Source organism: Sorex fumeus, unplaced genomic scaffold, assembly GCF_029834395.1.
Source record: "Sorex fumeus unplaced genomic scaffold, SorFum_2.1 ptg000044l, whole genome shotgun sequence".
Classification (NCBI taxonomy): domain Eukaryota; kingdom Metazoa; phylum Chordata; class Mammalia; order Eulipotyphla; family Soricidae; genus Sorex; species Sorex fumeus.
This window is the reverse complement of record NW_026606101.1, coordinates 63,906,058-63,925,994: the sequence shown is the minus strand read 5'-3', so window position 1 is coordinate 63,925,994 and position 19,937 is coordinate 63,906,058. Positions and strand designations below refer to the sequence as shown.

Here is a 19,937-nt window from a genome sequence, read left to right as displayed (position 1 = left end):
TTTCTTAGAAGTGTGTGAAGATTGTTTTATCTCACCACGGAGCCCTTAGGCCTTTGTGTAAGATATTACTACATGTTGTTACAGGTTAAGCCTTGTGTGTTTATATCTTGTCAATCCAGATTGGTTGCCCTCTACTTTACATCCCTATCCAATGTGGTGTGCTACTCCTGGTTTATAGATGATATAGAGTCTGAGATATTGCACTTCAGGAATTAAAAATTTTGAATGGGGTTATATAGTAGGAGTTAAATTTTTAACTGGATGGTGACCCTGCCCGGCATGGGGTCTGAAAGCATCTCTGCAACTTGTTGATCTCTTTAAAGACTACTTATGAGTCTCTGTATCATTGCCAGTTAATGAGCTTATTTGGCACCAGATGCAGTTCATGGGTATGACTATAAGTCTTCCAGAACAACAGGGGCATGGGAGGAGGTAGCCCATCCCTGACTCCATGAAAGCCTGGAGATTTCAGTCACAAAATCTACATACCTGAGTTTTTCAACAGATTAATTTCTGATTGAGGTTCATCCTGACCCATGGAGCCTGACTATGAGCATGGTGGCGATTGTCAATTGTGAAAGTTTTTGGCTGCTGGGGCTCTGTTTGGGTGGTTGATGGGTTCACCCTATCCCCTCCAGGGTGCCCCAGACGACTCAGCCTGGCATGGGGTCCAGATGTATCTCTGCAGTATTAGCATTTTTTCAAAAATAGGGGTTTAGAAGTCTTATAAACTTCAGAGTGAACTTAAATTCGCCCCAATGCGTATTTATGTTGCCTGACCTGCATTTTGGATCTGGTTTAGTGACCACTGTTTATCTTCCTGGCCAGCCTACAACTCAAATTTCATCCTAGCACACATTTCTTCTTAGGAAAAGCAGTGGAAGATTCTCTTGGTTAATTGAGGAAGAAATAAGCACTGCAAACCTGGGCACTGAGATGTTTCATGTTAGCCTGAGTTAATGAGTTTTATGAAGCACATTTCCATGCCCTGTCTTAAGAACTACAGAAGAAAGATGGAATGGTGAGACTTACTTAAAATAAAACCATGCAAAAACAAACAAACAAACAAAAAAACTTGTACTACAGTCTTCCTAGGAAGCAGATACTTTAAAATATTCAATCACTGGCATCATTTTTCTAAAATAATACATACTTCCCTTCAGTGTTATTTCAGTTGTTAAAGAGATAGATGAAACTCATAGTTAGTTGGCTGAAAATGTTTGTGTTGGGTAATGTTCCTATCCTGTCACCACAGCCAAGAAATTCATTCAACAAATATTTATGAAATGATATTACAGACAGTGCAGGACTTTTCAAGCTGTGGGTCACAATATATTGATGAGCTCTGTTGGGCTGCACCAGACATTACAAAAAAAAAAATCAAATAAGAAAGGATCGGAAATGTCAGTGTGAATTGCATGGAGTTAGGGTAAATATCATTGTGGGAATTTTTGATACAGTTGCATGTATTCACGTTTGTGTATGCACTGACTGCACTACACTAATTAATTTTTTTTTATCATGAGTCACTATCAAGCATGTTTGGAAACACAAATTGAAAGAAGCAGTTAGGATCATAGGCTCTTAATTTACTAGAGTATATGTTCAAATCCTGATTCCATTTCCTAAATGTGTATTGACTGGGTAAGTACTTAAATTTACAATAAAAAGGGTCTTCTGATCGATCAGGATCCAGGCCAGTGTATCCTTCAGGCCTGGAAGGCACAATCATTGGGATAGCTAATATGCTGGGGATTTATTAAAATATTTTTATTAATTTAAAATAAGAAGAAGCTAAGCAACCTTTAGGGATAAAGCAAATATCCTTTTTTCCCCCCTTACGTCATAAGTTGGTTTTTTTAGGGCTCATATAAACCTTGTTGGTAAGAGGAGCCCTCAAAACAAAGATGCCTGGGGTCAACCTAATCCTCAGGTAGCAGGAACTGGTCTGAGAGTTGGGGTAAACCAGTCTCTCCTGTTTTACCTGCAAAGTCCTGCTTTCCTGCTCCTCAGTCAGCCTTGGCACACCAGGAGAATCAGCAACCCTGACCAGAGTTAGATGGCAGAGCTGGACAAATTACCAAACACGTCAGTGTTCAATAATTGTGCTGATAGGCGTCAGGCACCACACAGGCCTTTGAGGAGTTTAGCGTGCAGGAGACCCAGGCGAGGCCGGGAGGTGCAGTACAGCATAGTTGCCAGTACAAACTCTGAAGTCAGACAAGTTTGATTCAAATCTCAGCACTCCTACTTGCCAGCTTTGTGATTCAGGGTGAGTTATTCAGCCTTTGTGTCCCATGGATAGATTAGTAATTCTACTTCCCGGAAAGTTGTGAACATTAAATGAGTCAGCACTTGAAAAACACTTAGAATAAATAGTGTCTAGTGTGGAAGCACTTGGCAGATCTTTGCTATTTAAGTATCTATCAATTAGCAACTCTGTTGATACCCAAACACTTGGTGTCTTAGGTAACAGAGGCTCATTTCTTTGTAGACTGGAGTCTAAAGACCAAAGTTTTCAAGCTTCATTTTCTGGGGGGAGCTTGCTCTTCTTCTCCCTGGGTTCTCCAGCAATAGAAGCAGTGAGGTCTCCCTTTTACTCCCCCCTGCCCCCCACAAGCTTTCTCTGGGAGTGAGAGAGCAGAGCAGGTAGGGTGTTGGTCTTGCAGGCAGCCTTCCCAGTTCCAGTCCCAGACTCACATATGGTCCCCCCCAGCACTGCCAGGCGTAATCCCTGAGTGCAGAACCAAGAGTAAGCCCTGAGCACTGCAGAAAGTGTCTCCGAAACAAAGCAAAACAAAAACTCATTGAGCAAGCATTCCTGTGTCTGCTACACAATGAAATGACCAGAAGTGAATCTTGCACGCAAACAGTGGTGGATGGAATCCCTGTGGCTGGTTAGCTTCACTGTGACTCCCTCAATGCACTGGGCTTTCTGTTAGAGAGAGGAAAGGTGCTGGATGGGTTTCCGGCACTGTCTGCTAACTGAGGTGCTTCCGGGCTACGTGGGAAGCCAAACTAACATGAATTGGTAAGAACAAACCGAAAGGGTGGTGCTATGGTATCCACACAGATGGTGGGGAGTTTGGCTGGGTCTGGAGGCTTCCAGAGACTTCGTCAGGGAAGGTGTAGGGCAAGGCAAGAGTATGAGTAAGGCTGTAAAAGCAGCCAGAGCTCAGGGCCTTCTAGGGAGGCAGGAATAGACGTAGTGACAGAAAGCAAGGGAGAAGACATAGACCCAGTCCAGCTCCTGACGGCCTTGGGTGTCAGGCTAAAGAGGTTGCAACAGTGAGGCTCTGTGGAACAGGGGCAGAGATTGATTGGCTGAGCGTCAAGGAAAAGAGTCCAGGCCTCAGGGTCTTGAGTATGGGATTTCCAGGAGGCAAATCAAAAGAGGACACCATCTTAATATCCAGCAATATCTGGGAAGGTGAACCAGGGTAGAACCAGAGAGTAAATAGCGAGGACCCTCGGGAGGAAAGGTTCCTCATAAAGACCACGGAGAGGAGAGAGGGTATCTGAGGGAAAACGGCTCTGCTTCCCCTTGAGAACTGGTACTCAGTAGGAATCAGGTCACTCGAGGGGACTGGGGCCAGGGAGGGGACAATGTCTGTGGTGGAGGGAAGCATTCAACAGGGAGGAGGAGGTGGTGCTGAAAGGTGATAAAATGTGGATGAAACCTTATCGGCAGCAGTACTGTGTACCCCAGTGCAAAAATGTGTGTGTGTGTGGTTGTGTGTATATATTCTAGAAATATATATATATATATAAAGTAAGAATATATAAATAAGAAATATATAATAAGAAATATATATATTTATATCCTAGAAGCGGACGGCTGGGAAGCTAACATGGGGGGGGGGGGCACTCCTGGAGGGAAGTGGACACTGATGAAGGGATCGTTGTTGAAACACTGTGTGCCTGAAACCCAATCATGAACAATGCTGTAATTTTATGGTGACTAAATAAACAAACAACCATCCTGCTTCCTGCTTTCACCGGGACCTGCTCTGGGAACGGCAGGCTTCTCTTCTGCCCATCCAAGTGGTCTCTTAAGCAATGACTCATCACCACTGACATGTTTGTCCCCACGAGAGAAATAGAATCAGAGAAAATGTGCAAGGTCCAGGACAGTGGCAGACAGAACGCTGAGTACAGAGAAAGCCTATGGTGGATTATGAGGATAGGCAGGACTTTAAAGAGTTTCTTGGAGCGGTTCGGTGTATGGTCCAATCCCCACAGTTCTGCACGTTCCTGCATTATCCCCAATTGCTCTGCTGTTTGAGCCTCGTGGCTCTGCTCTGTGTGTGGTCCCTGGCACCGAAAGTGATTTCCTACTACCTCCAGCCCCGAAGCCAGGTGTTTGTAAGCAACTCAAGAAAGGAATGCACCCTCTGGTGAGCACTGCATCTAAGAAGATGTGAAAGGAAGTGTGGCCATGGTGAGCTCTGCAGTGACCTTTAAGCAAACACCACAACCATAACTTGCATGTCCAGTGTAAGAGTGTGGTATCCTGTGAGTGCATGTGCAAGCCCACAACTAAAGGAGTGCAAGGCTTGGGGAATACTCCAGCTGAGTTTGCAAGCACCACAATCTGATGTGCAACTCTTGTCAAGCACCACAGTTGAAAACGGTCAAGGACCGTAGGAAGTCTGTGCAACCCACAGTCATTGCAGCAGTATCAATAGATGGTGGGCAGAGAGCCAGGGGGAAAGGAAGAAAAGATTCTTTTCGTGGCATTGGCTTTATAGAATGACATCTTACTTTATAAATCATATTAAATATGTCTCTCCTTTTTTTTTTTCCTTTTTGGAGATGCAGAGAGGTTACTCCTGCCTCATCACTGTATCACTATATCACTGTCATCCCATTGTTCATCAATTTGATAGAACAGGCACCAGTAACATCTCCATTCGTACCAGCCCTGGGATTTTAGCAGTCTCTCCTTACTTGTCCTTCTCCTTACTTGTCCTCCACTACGGTGCCGTAGTGGAGGCTCTTCCAGGGTCAGGGGAATGAGACCTGTTATTGTTACTGTTTTTGGCATATCAAACATGCCACGGGGAGCTTGCCAGGCTCTGCAGTGTGGGCGAGATACTCTCAGTAGCTTGCTGGGCTCATGCATTCAGGAATTATTCCTGGCAGTGCTTGGGAACTATATGGGATGCTGGGAATCGAACCCAGGTCGGCTGCATGCAAGGCAAACACCCTACCCGCATTGCTATCACTCCAGCCTGTCTCTCCTTCTTTATTTGCTAAAACTATACCTGAAAATGTTGCCAAGTCCATTGTTTGTGACCCTATACATAAAGGTCCATGAAAAAAAACTCACCACTCACCTTTCAAAGATTATAAGAAATGTTGGGCCTTCTGGTGGTCCAGAAAGCTTTTGAGTAAAATGAAAGGTAAAATTAAATGTATCGCTTCCTGTTTGGATGCAGGTGAGTGCCAGTTGGTCTTATCTCCCTGCTGCCTGCCAGGCAGGAGCCTTCTCTGCCAGTGTTTGGGAATTCTGTGCTGGAAATGAGCACGACACGCTCCCACAATTCCTCATGTGACTCTACATAATCCGGAGCACTTGCATGAAGCTGACTCAGTTGCATGAAGTACACTATTTTGGAGAGAGTTTGATATGTTTGGACACAACCATGAACTGTGTCCACAGCTGGAGGGCACATGAGGCAGTGCAGTGTCTCCAGGCTAGAAGCACCGTCACGACTCTGGGACGGGAGGGTGAGAAGGGAGAGTCATTCCCAGACTTGGAAAGGCACAGTGCTGTGGAGAGAGCCGCCCGGCATGGATTCAGACCCCTAGGCAACTGCTCACTGGCAGCATGGACATAGAGCAGGGCAGGGCAGAAATACTCTGACGTCACTCTCCTTCCTCTTGTTCTCTGTTTGAGTCCCAGTCACTGCCATTGCCAAGTTTGCACACAGTCCACAAGGTCCCACAGGTCACTCATGGTCTATAGCATCCACCCTGTCAAGGCTTCAGTACTCCTGGTAAGTGATTCACCCTTTCCTAAGGGGGAATCAGGAACTGCTCTTCAATGCAGAATAATGTCACAGTAGTGGGCTCAGTCTCCTCAGCACCTAGGAGTATGTGCTACGCAGTTTCTGCAACCTTTTCACACCTGTGGGCTCACACCTCTCTGCTCACCAGTCCCTGGACCAGCAGTTAGCAGCGTTGAAATAGACGAGTGATTTTTTTGTTTTTGGGTCACACCTGGTAGTGCTCAGGGACTACTCCTGGCTCTGTGCTCAGGGATCGCTCATGGTGGTGCTTGGGAGACCATACAGGGTGCCAGGGATTAAACCTGAGTTGGCTGACTACATGCAAGGCATGAGTTCTGTCTGTTGTACTATCTTTCTAGCCCCAAGACCAATGGTTTTCAATTTTTCTATCCCTGTGGACCAGTGACTGAAGAATACTGTTATAAAGCATCTCTGCTGGCAACTGCTACTTAAAAGAGGATTGGCTACACTGACCCGAAGGCCCAGGGCCACGGCGCCTGGCTCCACCCCTACATTCCTTTATCTTTTCTCATGACCCTACTCAAAATGTGAAGCCCCTTCCCGAGGCCAGATTGTGAAAAACACACAAACTGATAGGGAAACTTTCTGGCAAAAGGAAATCAAAGGACGATGTTGAAATGACGGAATTTGAAAATCACTGCTTCAGACCAGGGTGCTAGCCCAAAGGGCTAACATATATGCTCTGTGTGTCTGACTCCCTGCTTTGATTCTCCCTCACAGCATGGTTCTTAGAGGCCACGGGGAACAACCCCTGAGCACCAGGCCAGGAATAGCCTCTGGCAATGCCAAATGTGCACTGAAAGACAGAAACTAATCAATGTTTCAAGGTAATACCCACCAATAAATACAAAAGCCAAAAGAAATGGAAGAAATTTTGAGGGGCAATAAAATATTAAATAGTCTCGAATCATTTTCCCAAAGATACCTTCAGTTCCGAAGGAGAAAACAGTAACTTTATTTGATTATCTATTTATTTTTCTATCTATTAGGCCACACGCAGTGGGCTATTCCCAGCACTCTGTTCAGGGGATGCTACCAGTGGTGTTTGTGGGAATTGAACTTGGGTCTCCTGCATGCCAGTGTGTTGAGTTATCCTTCCAGCCTGAAACAGTAACTTCATAGCAGACAAGTTCAATCCCCATAACCCTAAGCAAGGGATCAAAATGAACATCATCATCTTGAGACAAATTGATTCATACGCCTTGTGATCTGTTTTATGCTACAAAAACTAAATTGGGCCACAGGAATCTAATCTTGTGGAAATATCAGACAAAACCCAATTAAGGAAAATTTAAAGCATTTGGCCTCTTGTGCATGCTGAGCTGTGTCTCCCCAAAATAGCCAAACTGAGTGCCCTGAAAGAGAGGTGGAATCTTAATCCCTAACAACCTCAGTTTGTGGTTATTTTGGAAACGGGTTCCCAGGGGTTAGGAGAGGGTCGTGGGGGCTGGAATGATAGCACAGTGATTAAGACTGCCTTGCACTCAGCTGACCTGGGATCCCTCTCTGGCATTTCACATGGTCCCCTGAGGCCACCCAAAGGGATTCCTGAACGTAGAGCCTGGAGTCAGCCCTGAGCACCATTGGGTGTGGCCCCAAAACAAAACTAGCAAACAAAAAACCCCAAACAGATTTTTCAAAAAGAGGGAGAGAGGGTGCTCCCTTAAAGCAAGATGACCCTTTATTCCATTCTTACAAAAGAGGAGAGCAAATACAGATAATCTGAGACATGGGCGATAGCTCCACTTTTTGATAGAAACAGATGGAAAGGTTGTGGCTATCAGCCAAGGAATGTCAAGGATTTCTGGCAAAACTCCAGCAATAGGAAGAGACAAGAAAGGATCTTCCCCCAGGAGGGCTGGAGGGCGCATCCCCCTGCAGCACCTTGATTCTGGACTTCCAGTCTTCAGAACAGTGAGGTAATATGTTTTTGTTGTTTTGCTCTGCTTAGCTGGTGGTCATTTGCTTCTCATCCCCCTTAGAGGGCCCAGGGCCAGTGAATGCAGCCCCAGTGAGCCAGGCACTTCTGGGGGCAGGCAGAGATTGGCCGCTCGCCTGGTGGACTTGGGGATCGTGGCACCGAGCCTACAAGATAATTTTATAGTGGAAGTATGTCTTGTGTAATATGTGAGGTATTCTACTAAAGCATTCTTTACTGTTTTGCCAGAAATTCAAATTTACCTGAGAATTCTGCAGTTTTATTTGCCATTTTCTACAATCCTAGAAGAGAGGTTTAAATTGTTCCAAAGAAACACTGGTTCTCAAAACAGAACAAAAAGATCAAGGAAGGATATTTGGAGAGCTTTTTAGTGATAATAAGAGGTCGGCTTACAATGATGATGATTATTTTTTGTCTTGCACTGAATGCTGCAGAGTTTAGGTGCTACTCCAAGCTCAGTGCTCGGGGGTCACTCCTGCAAGAGCTCAGGAGACCTTGTGTCGCTGGGGATTGAACCCAGGCTCCCTGCATAGCATGCACTCCAGCAATTGAGATCTCCCTGGATTTTAGTGATTCTGGCTGAGCCCTCTTACTGGAACCCCCCCTGAGAGAGCAGATCTGGTCTATTTTTATGTCTGAAGTGACAGGAGCCACTTGTCTGCTTTGCTTCTCCTTCCATGGCACCCCTGGAATTCCCAGCTAGATTGTCCAATCCAGCCGGGCAGAAACAGGCTCTCCCTGTTCCTGTTATCTCCCAAGTCCAGCAAAATGCCTGGACTGGTGCATGGAAGTGACCAGCAAGGCAAGCTGGAAAGATGCTCGCGAAGCCGTGGCAGCTGGTGCTGGGCCAGCGACAGTGCTGTTACCTGGGCTGGAAACAGACCGTCTGTGCTGCGGGAGGCATCCATCTCTGCCGGCTACAGTGACAACGCTCCATCCTGGACGCCTGAGCAGCAGTCTCCCCCCTCCCCCGACCCCACCTGTCAGCCAGCCACTGGCAGAGAGCGAGTGTGCGGGAGTTATTGGTGGAGGGAGGGAGAGCAAGGAGAGCAGGGCCCGCAGGGCGCAGCAGGCTTTTCTTACCTGTTAATAAGCCTCATTAGAAACAGCAAGAGCCGTGCTGAGATCTGGAAACTCCTCTGCGGCCCTCCCTGCCAACGCCTGATGAACTGCCAGAGTTGGGCAGCTGCTCTTGGTGGAGTGCTCAGCGGGGGCAGAGTGAAGGCTGGCCGCAAGCAAACCTACCTCCCTGCCCGCTGTGGCTGATAAGGCGGGCTTCCAGCTTCTGAAAGCCCAGGGCCATTAAGGCCCCAGAGAGCCTCCTTTTCGAGGCTGACCTTTCGGGGCCCTCTGGCTATGTTTAGATTGGGGAGTTGCATCTTGGCTGGGATGGAGGGCGAATGTTTAATAGTGATGAGGAAGAAAGGAAACAGGCCTGATGTACAGCGCTCCAGCACCAGCTGGATCAGACACACACTCTACTTTTGGGGGGTCCCTGTACCCCTTGTCCAATTATAGGCCCTGAACCATAGATCTGTGTGGTCGCCTGGTGTGATGTAGCATTAGGTGGTACCCAGCCTACTTTTAGGCCTTAAAGGACAAAACTACGTAAAGTGCTCATAAAGGTCTTATGAAAAGGGCCTTCATATTTGTTGGCGGGTGGGGGAGCACACTCAGGGCAAGAGTTCTCAGGGTTGAGCAGAGGCTCAATGATTGGGGATCACTCCTGGTAGTGTAGGAGGACCATGTGGTGACAGGGATCAAACCTGGAGCTCCTTCATGCTAGCTAAGTATGTGCTCAGTCCTTTACACCATCTCCCTGGCCCCAAATAATTTCTTTCATTTACATCTGCCTTGGCATACTGATAGTTGAAACCCCCGGTTCTGGGAGCACATGTGTGTATGTGTGTGTGTGTGTGTGTGTGTGTGTGTGTGTGTGTGTGTGAGAGAGAGAGAGAGAGAGAGACAGAGACAGAGACAGAGACAGAGACAGAGAGACAGAAAAAGAGACAGAGACATGCACACACACACACACACACACAGAGAGAGAGAGAGAGAGAGAGAGATTCTTGACAGAAGTGATCGTATTGAACATATTTCCTGACTGGAGTAGCAGTGTACAGGGACAGACTCAGCTTGAATATTTTGATCTGCAATTCTGAGTGACAGGTGCACTGACAGAAGCTTGAGAGAATTAAGAAGTGAAGTCTGGGCTCGTTTGCATGTTTGTGGTTTGAGGCATGGCTGTGTGTGTGTGTGTGTGTGTGTGTGTGTGTGTGTGTGTGTGTGTGAAGGAGGTGTTCTGTGGGAGGGCACAGGTGGCCCTTTCAGTTTTAATCAGAGGCAGGAAAATCTTGTCTGGGCTGGTGGCAGATGCCTGAACTATTTTTGACTGGTCCAGGAGGGCTGGAGAGAGGATCCTGGATAAAACTGGAGGTTGCAGGGGCTGGGGGGTGGTAGGCAAGTACAACCTAATTAATCCCCCCAGACTTAATCTGAACTTCCTTTGAGACTGACTCAGAGGTGCTGTGCTGAGTGCATGGACGGACACTCGTAGAGAGACATTAGGGAGACAGGAACTCTCTCTGAGGCCTGTGTGTCTCATTCTGGGAGGTCAGCCACCACGCCAATCTCCTCTCTAGCACGAGCGTTGCTATGCCCCAGATCACAGCAATCTTGCATGCAGGAACACGGGCAACACATTTAGGTCAGTAAAACCAAGACCCTTGCGTGGCTGAGGCAAATCATGTCATGCTCAAAGAAACTTCCCGAAGCCTGCAGGAGTGAGTGAAGACCAAGCAGGCGAAATGATATCCTTTGGGGAGAGCAGTGAAGGAGCTGGGCCTGGAGAAACTGCACACAAGCCTTTATTTGCAGAGGCACCAGGGAGATTGCTCAACAGACTCTTTTGGCAGAGGGTCCCTCTCCTCTTCCCTGGAAGCTTTTTTTTTTTTTTTTTTGCTTTTTGGGTTACACCCAGCGATGCTCAGGGGTTACTACTGGCTCTGCACTCAGGAATTACTCCTGGCAGTACTAGGGGACCATATCGGATGCCGGGGATCGAATCCAGGTCAGCTGCGTGCAAGGCAAATGCTCTACCTGCTGTACTATCACTCCGACCCCTCCCTGGAAGCTTTTAGTTCAAGCTGGAGTCAACTCTGGCTGAAGTGAGCTGTTGACTGGGCACTTGGTGAGGAAAGCCGCCACTTCTGCTCAAGTTTCCATTAGCTGAAACAAATAAAAACACCTATCAGTGGGAGAAGAGCTGAAGCAGGGAAAGTAGCAAAGAGAGCCCAGTAGGATGGAGGGAAGGACAGGGCATGCATAGAGAGAACACCTTCCCTGGCGCCCATTTGGGTATCAATTTTTGTTCTTGCTTATTCATGTGGGAGCTTGGGCAAGTGACTTGAGTAATCTGAGGTTTTGCTTCCTGTCTGCAATAGGGGGGATAATGATATCACCCTGCCAGGGCTTGGAAGAGAAGAAAGATTGTATTAGTACCAGCAATCACTCAGTAAATGGATCTCTAAGCTCAGGCATCATTCCCAGCAAGGCTCAAGGCCCACCCATCCTCCTACATGTCAAGCATGCGTGCCAGTCCTGTGTTCCATCTCTGTGGCCTGGGACTTGTTTTCAAAGTAATTTCAGCCTTTTGGGTACATTTTTAAAAAGATTTTGTGCATTGGTTCAAAAGGCATCTGAGGAAAAATCAGCATTGTAAGGAACACCTTTTATATTAATTAATTAATTTTGGGTTGGGGTCCCACCCAGAGGTGTTCAAGGGTTATTTCACTCCGGGTGGTCCTCAGGCAGTAAACTGGGATCAACCACATGCAAGGCAAGCACCTGATGCCTGTCTTATCACCTAATGTTTATAAGCAACTGAAATCAATCCAATAAAAAGGCAGTTGGCAAGGAGCCGGATGGCACAAGGAACTTTTGAAAGGAGGCAGGGTTAGGTCAGGCCAAGCAGTTCTCTTGTCTTCTGGGAAAAGAACTAGCAGAGAGTCAGGCGGGGCCACGGGGCCAGTCCCAGCACCAACCCAGCACCACTCTATGAGCATTAATCCTCTCTGCTCCGGGCTTTCCTCTTGTCTATGAATCGTGAAGGACTGGACCACAAAATTGCTAAGTTATCTTAGAGCTGATATTTTATTTCATATGCAATATTTGGAGAGTAATATAAGGGTAATATAAGGGTTTGATTAAAAAAAAAGAAAAGCTTAAACTTTCTTAAAGATCTGGTGAAGAGAAGGGACTGGAGAGATAGCATAGCGGGTAGGGCATTTGCCTTGCACACGGCCAACCGGGGTTCTACTCCTAGCATCCCATATGGTCCACCAAGCACCAACAGGAGTAATTCCTGAGTGCATGAGCCAGGAGTAACCCCCGTGCATTGCCGGGTGTGACCCAAAAAAGAAAAAAAAATCTGGTGAAGAGGGGTCATAGACATAATTCAGTAGTAGAGCACTTGCCTTGCATGTGTGAAGACTTGGGATTGATCCCCAGCTGACAAAAAAGTCTTTGAGGGATATTAAGCCCCTAGGCACTGGCACATGTACCAGGAGTCTATAGAAAAAGACCTCCAACGTATGTATGTGTGTATGTATGTATATATGTATGTATGTACAAGGTAGGTCATACAGGGATGTACATAGTGTGTTTCTGATTCCTCACCTCTCTCCGGTAAGAAGTCTGAAGGATTAAATCGCTGCTTTCCCAGCATCCCTGTAGCAAAGAAAGGCTGTATGAGCAGGCAGGGTCTGGTTAGTGAGACATAAGGGAGGAGTCATCGCAAGGCTTCTCAAAATGTCCTTCACCGACAGAAATGAGATCCGTGCAGGAGAAGGCCTTTTTTTGCTGCTGCTTCTCCCTTCCCCTAATTCTTATCAAGACTGAGGTCCCAGGGAAGGTGTTTCACAGCATGGGATCAAACATGAAGATGAAGAGTCAGCATGCCATGGATAATATATCAGAAAAATAAAAAGAGCTTGAGCCCTACGGACATCACTGTCACTGAGTGGCTCAGCCCAGGCACCCTAGGCTCTTCAGTAAATAGTTAGTGCCCTTTGTGCTTGGCGGGGGGGAGGGGGGTGTCTGTTGGTTAGCAGCAGCACCCCTCTCCCCTCTGCCCATTGCCCCCCTCTCTGAGGATATGGTTAGGAAAGAGGTTCTCCCAGGTCCCGCTTCAGACCTGTGGAACCAGAATCCTTTCTTTGGAGGTGAGCCATGCTAAGGGGACACAGGGGCCCTGCCTCCCTGAGCCCCACTGAGCATTGGCTCAGTGCAAGGGTACGAGCATGTGATGCTGCCTGGGCCCTGTGGGGCCCCCACAGCCATACCCAGTGTTGGTGGTGTCAAGGAGCCTCCCCGGCTGCATCCAGGAATGATTTGGGATCATGTGGTATCTGAAATCAAACTCCCAGGAGGGCACATATGAAGCACTGTCCTGAAACTGAGTCTTTATTTTATTTTTATTTATTATTATTATTTGCTTTTTGGGTCACACCCAGCGATGCTCAGAGGTTACTCCTGGTTCTGCACTTAGCACTCAGGAATTACTCCTAGAGGTGCTTGGGGAACAATATGGGGTGCCGGGGATTGAACTCGGGTCAGCTGCTATACTATCTCTCTGCCCTCAGGGTCTTTATTTTATTTTATTTATTTACTTTTCTTTTCGGGTCACACCCAGTGATACACAGGGGTTACTCCTGGCTCTGCACTCAGAAATTGCTCCTGGTGGTGTTCGGGGGACCATATGGGATGCTGGGAATTGAACCTGGGTCTGCTGCATGCAAGGCAAATGCCCTACCTGCTGTACTATCGCTCCAGCCCCAGGGTCTTTATTAAAAAAAAAAAAAAAAGCTGAGCTTTCAAGTGTTTTGGGTGCACTTAAAGCAGAGATTTTCAACATTTTCTTCTTATTTACATTATCTTGAGATGTTTTTTGTTTGTTCATTTGCTTTGGTTTTGGGGCCACATCTGGCAGTACTCAGGGCTTACTCCTCATTCTGCACTCTGAGGTCACTCCTGCTGGGCTTGGGGAGCAACAAGGGATATTGGGGTTCAAACCTGGGTCGGTCCCATGCAAGGCAAAAGCTTAACACTGTACTATCCCTCCAGCCTCCAGAGCTTTTGAAATCCTTAATGTCTTTCTAATATTCCAAACAACAGAGTGGAGGGCCAGACCACAACATGACAATGACACCAGAATTACCTCTAAGGACTGGGCGCAGCCTTCCGCAGCTTAAAGTTTGATCAGGTGATTTCAAGGTGCAACCAACTTTGAGACTAGTGCCTTAGTGTTTTAGGAACACCATACAATTGGGGCATTCTACTGATGGTAGTGAATACCAGACAGACCCGAAGCCGCACATGGGTATATCTATGCAGGCTGATATCTGTACTTTTAAATACGCAGAGATACTTGTATCTGTATATACATATATAATAGTATTCACTATGTACTTCTGTTATTTGCGTATTTACCTAAATATGCAAAGTCCTAGAAGAATGTAGCTAGTCTAGAGGAACGGGTAGGTGTGTGCTGAGGTTGGGGTGGGAGTGATTTAGTTTTATCTTAATTACTTCTAAGTGTTTAGAAGTTCGTTTGCTTGGAGGCCACAGCTGGTAGGACTTGGAGGCCTCTCTCTGACCAGTGCTCCAGGACCATGTGGCACGGGGGATGAAACTTGGAGCGCCCCTATATGGTCCAGTCCTTTGAGTGATCGCTCCAACCTGGGAAATTCCATTTTTTTATGCTGCCAGGCATGTCCTCCCTATTTCATAAGGAAAGAAGAAAGCCAACGAACCCGCTCTCCTCCCTGTCCAGCAGCGAGTGGCCGGCCGCCACCTGGCGCTGCAGCTGCTCCTTGTGTGCCAGCAGGTGCTCCCGGGTCCTCTGCTGCTGCTCAGCCTCTGCCTGCACCTCCCTGAGCTCTGCCTCCAGCCTGCCCATCACGGCACCCAGGTTCTGCAGTTCCATCTCATGCCAGTGCTTGGCATCCTGCAGGGTGTGCTCCAGGCCTTGTTTCTGCAAAAACAGTGAACCAGAACAGGGAGGGGTCACCGCTGCTCTGAGCCCCAGGTGCAGGAGGGCTGGTCACAGATGTACATGGTCAAAGGTCCCTGACACTGCAGTAGATACGATGTCAACACTTCCCCAGGGGCTAGTAGGTCGGGGAGCTAGTGGGAGGGAAGGCAGAGTTGCAGGCTCCAGGGTCCAAGATCAGATCCTTAATTCCAGACAAAATGTCAGGGTCTAGTGAGAAGAGGGTCAGGGGTCCTAGAGACAGGACAGTGGGACTTATCTAGTCACATCTCCAATCATTTCCCTCCAACTTTCTGTCCCTGGAAATGGTAATTTTGGTAGCTGCAGGGTATTTGGGAGAAGAATCATGGCTTTTATCTTGCCTAAAATAGCTTATGCAGAGAGAACCACCCCCCCCAACCCCTAAATATTAGGATGTTGGTTAAGGGTGATACTCAGTGACTAACATGGCTTCGCCAAATCCTACCAACTGAAAAGCCAAAGCAATGTCTTTCAGACACTGTTTCAATTAAAGCACAGTTTAGGCCATGTCCTGAGTTTTCTCATCTCAGATTGTTTTCCTGCCTCTCCCCGTTGCCATGACAACGAGACCAGTGGAGGGAGGAAGATGCAGCCGGGTGGCAGTGCCAGGGTGGTGAAGCCAGGCCTCTGCTGCGCCGAGGTCCTGCAGCCCCTGGGGTCATGCTGACAGAGACAGAGGACCCAGGGGAGGCGACACCAGAGGGAAGGGAAAGGGGCTGGGACGGAAAAGGCTGTTTTGACAGGATTTAGAAGAGCCTGTGGTTCTAAGTCCCGCGGGAGGTGATGCTGAGGGCTTGGTGACAGTGCTGGATTTGGGTGGCCACAGAGATAAGGGCATGTGAGGAGTGGTTTAAGCAAAGGGGACACCACAGTGGTACTGGAACAGCACCGGGTGCATGGGAGAGGGGGCTTTGCACAGTTGTACCAGGCAATCCCGATAAACACTCCAGTGTACACATCACAGTTGTGGTTTGAATCTGAGCACATGATCGCCAGGAAGAGCCATGCTTAGGACCCTAGTAGAACCTTAGTCCATCTCTACTGCACTGCTATAGTTATTTTTTTTTTTGGCATTTTGAGTCACACCTGGTGATGCACAGTGATACCCCAGGCTCTGCACTCAGGAATTCCTCCTGGTGGTGCTCAGGGGACCATATGGGATGGTGGGGGTTGAACCCAGGCTGGTTTCAAGTAAGGTAAATATCCTAGCTGTTGTACTATCGCTCCAGCCCCTGCACTGCTATACTCTCAACAATCATTCGAATTAACAACGAGAATTAACAATGAAGGAACCTGCACACAAACTACATTGTGTGTGAGGAGTTAACTAAATGTTGGGGCAAGCTGATGTCACCAGAACTAGTTTAAGAAGAGCTGGGGCAAGTTCATGCCAGACAACCGTCTTAACAGGACCAGGCCAGACACCTCAGCAGGTCACTAAGAACCAGAACAACCTGCTTGAACGTTGCCCTTTTACCTGCTTTGACTTGGTGACCTGCACCCGACGCCAGCCTCTTACTCCTTCATCTCTCCAGCTCACCTTCCGTTCACTCTCCATTAAACCCTCTGCCCCCTGCTTCCTGGACACACCCTTTTGGTTTTTAACCTGAACCCAGTGTGCTCTGAGCTGCAATTCTCTGGCTTTGCCCAAATGACTGTGGTTCGCCTCTCTGAATGGCCGCCTAAACATTGAGTTTTCAAACCTTAAGTTGAGCTTCCCAGAGCAGCACCCACATCAGGGGTTCTGACACTCTTATGGAACTTCAGGCACACTCAGAAAAAGGGAGAGCAAGGAAAGTGGAGTGGAAGGAAGGGGAAGGGAACAGAGCAGGAGAGTGTGGCAGCTGGAGTCTGGCTCCAGGGTGGAATTGCACTGCTGAGCCAGGTAACCTGGAAGCAGGGGTGCTGCGCGCTGCCAAGCCCCACCAGGGACAGAGACCAGCAGGTGCGAACTCCTGGGCCGCATGTCTTCTCCTGGGCTGAGGCAGTCCTTCCGGAATGCGCAGCTGGAAAGAGGCCCTGTGGGCATTTGCTGTGGACAGTCACAGCTCACTCTGGTGCAGAGACTTCCAAAGGCCCTCACCGTGTCTTCTACACTTGGATTCAGTGCTGCTCCGATCTCAAGGCCTTTCTGCAGTGAGGTAGGAATGCTGCGAACTATAACTTGTAAGAGGATGCACAGAGGAGAGAGAACTAGACACAAGAAATGTCAGGATCCTTCTGGACTCACTCACCAGGGCCCGCAGGGACTCTGTCTCGGCCCGGAGGCGCTGCACTTGGCTGGCGGTGCTCTGGAGGTCCATGCTGAGGGTGGCGGTCAGCCTCTCTTCCTGGGTCTGGTGGACAACCTCTGCCTGTTGCTGTGGAGAGTCAGGTCTGTGAGCTGTGGGGACTGGACAGTCTGAACGCATGCTTCCTTTTTGCACTTTCCACTGACCTCTAGCTCACTGCCTCTAATTTAGAGGAAACAGACATCAGATTATCAAATAGATGTTGCGTGTACGGGTGCACCAATATTTAATTTGAAATTATAGTGCATGCAGACAGAATACAATTGTAAAGATTGTTCTAATGGATATGGAGAGAAGACTCGAAACTCCTTGTGCCCTTATTGTCTGATTCTCTTGTAACACTTCCAGAAATATCTCATGTTTACAGATAAACATGTATCATCATTCCTCCTTGGCTCTAACACTTACTATATCTTAGAAACTTTCCTAAAAACAAGGAGCAGAAGGATTGGCCAATGGTTGGAAGCTTGCCACAAGTTTGTAAGGGGTGAAGGGCAGTTAGGATAAAGAAGGGACCACTATGATAAAAATGACCACTTTGGACAGGAACTGAGTGTTGAAAGTAGATAAAGAGATAGACCTGATAACCTTTAAGTATCTGTACTACAAACCATAAGGCCCAAAAGAAGAGAGAGAGAGAGAGAGAGAGAGAGAGAGAGAGAGAGGAAAAGTGCAAAGCACCTGCCATAGAGGCAGGGTGGGGTCAGAGGGAGGGAAACTGGGGACATCTGCATCTGTGGTAGGAAACGGACACTGCTGAAGGGAAAGGTTTTGGAACATTGTATGACTGAAATCCAATCATGAACAACTTTGTAACTGCATATGTCACTGTGATTCAATTAGTAAATAAAAAAAACTATTTTTTTTTAAAAGAAACTGTCCTATATCAGTCTGTGTAGGTCATTTGCTATCTTTTTTTTGGGGGGGGGGGGGGAAGCGGGAGTTCTTAGCAGTGTTTAAGTACTTAAGTCTGGGGCTGGCTCCTAGAGATACTCAGCCTGGTGATGGGATCAGAATTGCTAGGGGACCACTAGGTTACATTCTGTGCTGCTGGGGAACACGTGCAATGGCCAGGGTTGAACTTGGGCACTGTGCACGCAAGGCAAGAGTTGCAACCCTTTAGATCCTCTCCCTGGCCCCTTGTGTTACTTACTGCATACTGCATACTGTTGCCTTGTTTGGAAGTAAGGAAAGGAGCACTCAGAAGCTCCCACTAGTGGACACTCTGTTCTCCCTGTCGGTGTGTTAGAGCGGATGTGCAGAGAACAGCCTGGCCTTCCTGACTCTGTGCAGGAGTCAGCTCTTGCAGCGGAGCTGCTGAGTCAGAGGCATGCACCTGTGACTAGGAATGCTGCCAGACTGTAGCTGCTCCTGGCACTGTCAGAATGTGCCAATTGCCTCACATCTTCCTCAAACAAGCAGCCACACAACCTGATCTGAGAGACCCTGTTTCCCTGTAAAAACCCGTCTGGCCACAACTGGGAGGACCAGGAAAAGGTCTGAGCTTTGAACCGTCTCCTACTCTGATCCCTCCTTCCACATTCAGGGATGCAGGTTTTGGTATTTCTCGATGCTGAGCAAAAGGGAAAATACAAAAGTTCACCCTCAACGGTCTTCAGTGTGTTCTGATAGAAGCTCTCCAACTCAGAGGTGGGGAAGGAAAAACTGCTTTTCTTTTGAAGAAACTGGCATTCTGGAGTTACATTTTTTGCTGCATGTGAATGCTTGACAGACCCCAAGCCTACACCTTGGCCACAGCTGACTGTGCTCAGGGCTTCTTCCAGGGTTGTGATCAGGGATCACTCCCGGTGGGGCTCAAAGAACCCTGTGTGGTGCTGGAGGTCAAACCCAGGTTGGCTGTGTACAAGGCAAACACCTTACCTGTAGGACTATATATTTCAGGCTGTGTTTGAGATAATTTATATAGATGATACCTCTGTGGGACAAAATAAGTTCATCCTCTACAACTCTGCACTCTTCACATCAAGTTTAGTCATCTGAAATCAGTCCCAGTGAGAATGCTTGTGTCATGGAAACTGGCAGACACAAATCAAAGACTGAGCTTTGTTGGTTGCCTCGATCTAAGACAGGGATGCAGAAAATGTTCCTAATGCAGATTAGACTTCAAAGTAGGTCATGTGTGTGGCTGCTGCGCTCGGAATAGCACAAAAATTAGAATGAAAATTCTTTCAAAGTTTGACAGCTATGACCTAATTTGCCAAAATGTTATATCATTGATGAATGAACTCGTTAAGGTCATGAAAATAACAGCTACAATTCATATCAAAATCTTCCTCATTAATCATTGATGTGAATGGCTCTCTCTTTAATCACATCAATATTCAAGGTGCAGTTTTTTTGTTGTTTTTCGCTTTTTTTTGCTTTGTTTTGTTTTTGCTTTTGGAAGGTCACACTTGGCAATACTCAGGGGTTACTTCTGGCTCTGTGCTCAGGAATTACTCCTGGTGGTGCTCAGGAGACCATATGGGATGCCCAGAATTGAACCCAGGTTAGCCACAGGCAAGGCGAATACTCTCCCCACTGAACTATCACTCCAGCCCCTCAAGTATTTTTATAGTCTGAAGTTGTGACACTACTGA

The 19,937-nt window shown here is 47.5% G+C and overlaps 1 protein-coding gene across 1 annotated transcript in view; it reads right to left on the bottom strand.

Annotated features, from left to right (window-relative positions):
- BFSP2 (beaded filament structural protein 2) overlaps nucleotides 1-19,937 on the bottom strand; it is a 107,598-nt gene that overhangs the window by 43,703 nt on the left and 43,958 nt on the right. The window contains exons 6-7 of the mRNA XM_056122045.1: nucleotides 17,281-17,406; nucleotides 14,787-15,007 (exon numbers count right to left, since the gene is read on the bottom strand). Of these exons, the coding sequence (XP_055978020.1) occupies nucleotides 14,787-15,007; nucleotides 17,281-17,406 (347 nt within the window). The remainder of the gene's footprint in view (nucleotides 1-14,786; nucleotides 15,008-17,280; nucleotides 17,407-19,937) is intronic.